At 42.8% G+C, this 3,402-nt stretch overlaps 1 protein-coding gene across 1 annotated transcript; it reads left to right on the top strand.

Annotated features, from left to right (window-relative positions):
* Positions 1–1,257: 1,257 nt before the first annotated feature.
* Positions 1,258–1,613, top strand: CCR75_006767 (uncharacterized protein; the record flags this gene model as incomplete). The annotated part of the gene is made up of 2 exons (XM_067964835.1): positions 1,258–1,425; positions 1,494–1,613. 2 exons carry the CDS (start codon positions 1,258–1,260, stop codon positions 1,611–1,613), a joined length of 288 nt encoding a protein of 95 aa, XP_067815280.1.
* Between the last annotated feature and the right edge of the window lie 1,789 nt (positions 1,614–3,402).

Genomic DNA, 3,402 nt, shown 5'->3' with positions numbered 1-3,402 from the left:
CACATGACGATCTTCTATCTACCACTGACTTTATTATATTAATAAATAACTAAGTATGGCGCCTCCTTGCGCACCGCACAATCGTGTCTTAAAACGATTGGCGGGGTTGATTTTGACTTAAATCAATTAATCAATAGAGCTAATGTCTTATTGCATCAAAATTACCAAATTTTGTAATATTGGAACTTTTTAAGTCAAAATTAATAAAGATAGCAATTTTGTACTTCTTTATTTACTTTTTCTCATGGGAAATAGTATTTATTATTCCTCTTATAGGAAATAATACTTATGTAACGGCACACCCCGTTACATCAGGCCAGTATTTAAAATTGTGATGTCTATAATATTTCGCGGATATTGAGTTGGTTGCAGTCAGAATAGTTGCTTTAAAGCCTGTCGCAGGGAGGTACGTGTGTGAGTTGGCTCTTCTTGCTGGCTGCACAATTCGTCAGCGGCACATATCTTTCGTCGTGCAACTGACCGCGACCATCAATTCTATTAGTGCGTTGAATGGTACAGAAATAAAGATAGGCAAAGATAATTCCTGATGCCATATCTACATTGCCGACGCATATTTTACGTTTCGCGCTTGCTTAAAAATTGTGAACGTCTCAAAAGCACGATTTAAAACTTTTGATATTTCGATGTTAAATTCCAGCAATGTAACCAGACTGCCGAACAATCAATTGACAGAAAAATTTAAGTTTTATATAGGTGAGCGTTTGGAAAAAAGAATGGTTTCGCACAAAAAGGGACATGGCGTTGTTTGAAACAGCCATGCTACTATCTCGATTTGTCCAGTGCCAGAGCATTCTATGGCTCGCATCATATATAGTCGGCGTGTGCACTCACGGTCCATATTGGGGAATAGCCCACTTTCGGCACTGGCAGATATCATTCATTCGGGTACTTATCAAGCAACCCACAAGCCGATAGAAAAGCAAAGTTCGAAAGATGCAAAATTATTCTATTTGCGCGAACCCACTGCAGCTGACGTCTTCCTCGTACGCTAAGCTGATATGATGTCCAACGTCTGCAGCCATGACCATGACAAATATTGGTACCGCTTGAGATGCAAGCGCAAGTGAAACACCACAAATGGGTAGCGCGTCAGGGTACAAACAGCTCCTATTTGTATTCCTTCCACACCAATGCGTGCGAAAGGGTCAACCGTAGCCTCGACCTATTTGACTATGCAATTCAGCAGCCGCTGAACGCCAGTCACTACTCGTACAAGAAGGGGATACTCCTGAAGAGATGGACGACGACGACCCGACCTTATCCAGCAACCAGGCCTTTTTTTCGCTCGCGCTGCTACGCCTCGCAGAATTGCATAAATGGCCGCACTGCGAAAGTGGATGGAATTTTGCGCAAAAGCTTTGGCTTTATCAATGGCAACAAAACGCTGACTATTTTCCTGGTTTTGTGCGTAACCCTGCTGTCTTCTCTCTACTTGTGAACATTTATTGGAATGACCATTTTTATTGTGGTAGTATTGCAATCTGGTGAAGAACGTTCGCTTGTTAAATGCCGTTTTCCCCGCTGGTCTATCGATCTTTTCGTTGCCCTTGGAGGTAGGCGACCATCAATGTATTTTCGTCATGGAAGTGTGAAGCTATGTTGTTGGGGCCTACTTGTAGCTAGTAACACGAACAATATGATTATTTATCGTGCACACAGCAGAAATTGAAATTTGCAACAAAAGTAGTCCACGCCGTTAGGCACAATGAATTCTAATTACCACCAAAGCGAGATTTGTGACTCTGCTTTGCACAGTGAAGTTTCGGCAAAGTACCCTAACATTCAAGTTCTGAACCAATAGTAGAGCTGAGATCATTCCAGCCACGATCCTTTAGCCAATCGCTGTGCCCGCTTCTTAACGCGTGCGCTGTCAGCGCACCGCCCTGGTGCTGTCACTCGCGCCAGCCTTGGACTGCAAACGACCTACATTCTCCGACGACGACTGCTGCTGGTGGGAGAGCTACTCAGTTTGCAATTGACTTGGTTGAAGACAACCACTATATGCGGCGGTGTAATCACTCAAGCACTCAATACTACAATGTTTTCCGTTCAAACCCAGAGTCTGCCCGTGTGGACATCCATTCAGGAGTCCAAAATTATCAAGCCTGGTGCGATTGCCTCCAATGGCGAGGATCCTCTCTACCTGTCGGGCGAGGAGACAGACTCCGACTCCGATAGAGGAAGTGACACGCTAAGCCGAGAGGACCAGCACTTAATGCCTAATTTTATACAGCTACACCTTGCACACATGCACAAGAAAACATATCACCGGGGGAGAGCAGGCTTCGTAATGTCGCATTCATCACCGGTGTCGATACCTGCGCGGACGCGAAAGCACGTAGCCACTTCTGCAAAGCGATGGATCTGGGACGAAGACGACGAAGACGACGAAGAAGACAATTGCAACCAATTCTCGTGCTGCGCTCATCATAGCTCGCAGCGCCAGTCGTCTATGGCAAAAGCCACTGCCAAGTCCGTCGCCGATGATGGTGCAATGAAAGACCTCATATTCGAGCTTGAGCTGTAAATTGCTCTCAGTAGAATTATGTATGTAGCGCTCATCTACTATAAAACGAGAAGTTGATTTAGCATGTGCAGAATGAATGCCACAATTGCAGCAGCACCTAATAAAATAAAATAAAATTCAATTTCAATTAGTTATCTGCAGCGCATGCCTCATGTTGATAAACATGAAGTTCGTATTTGTCTCTTGCTGAAGATCGCCACGCGGGATCTGTACTATGCGATGCTTGCCATCACCGCAGTAATCGTGCTCGTAATCCTAATCGAACGACAACACAACCAAGCCCTTTGTCTCAACCAATCAATTGCCATAATCTCGCCAGGTCAGATGCCTGTCAATTTATACAAAACCGACCGACTCGTATACATTTTCATCATCGAGGACCCATAGGTAAATATTCACATACACTGCACCAATTTTTTCTTTAATGAATATTTTGTCAAGTCGATGTTCGCTAATCTAGGCATTTAAAAATAAATATATAAGCACAGCTTAAGTTCCTTAAAATCATGACTGATATATTGTACCAGGCTACATCTCCTATCTTAAATACCTAATGAACACTTCTATTGCCTTTTGACCATTGCGCAGACGATATTCCATGCAAATATTATAAACTAAGATGAATGTTGAATAAATTTACCATGACCGATAATTTTTTTACACCTGTCGTTAAATTCCTTCTGTCTCAATTGACTGAATCCTTTGTACAATTGAGCTGTGACAAATCTGAATTGTTCTGATTGTAAATCCGTATTGTAACTGTAACGGGCAAAGTTGCCCTAATGTTACACAGACATTTGATACTTAAGGGGATGGTCAATTACTAAATAATAGTAATTAGACCCAACACTCGG

This window comes from Bremia lactucae, linkage group LG1 (assembly GCF_004359215.1).
Source record: "Bremia lactucae strain SF5 linkage group LG1, whole genome shotgun sequence".
In the NCBI taxonomy this organism is placed as follows: domain Eukaryota; phylum Oomycota; class Peronosporomycetes; order Peronosporales; family Peronosporaceae; genus Bremia; species Bremia lactucae.
This window is presented reverse-complemented; position numbering and strand designations above follow the sequence as displayed.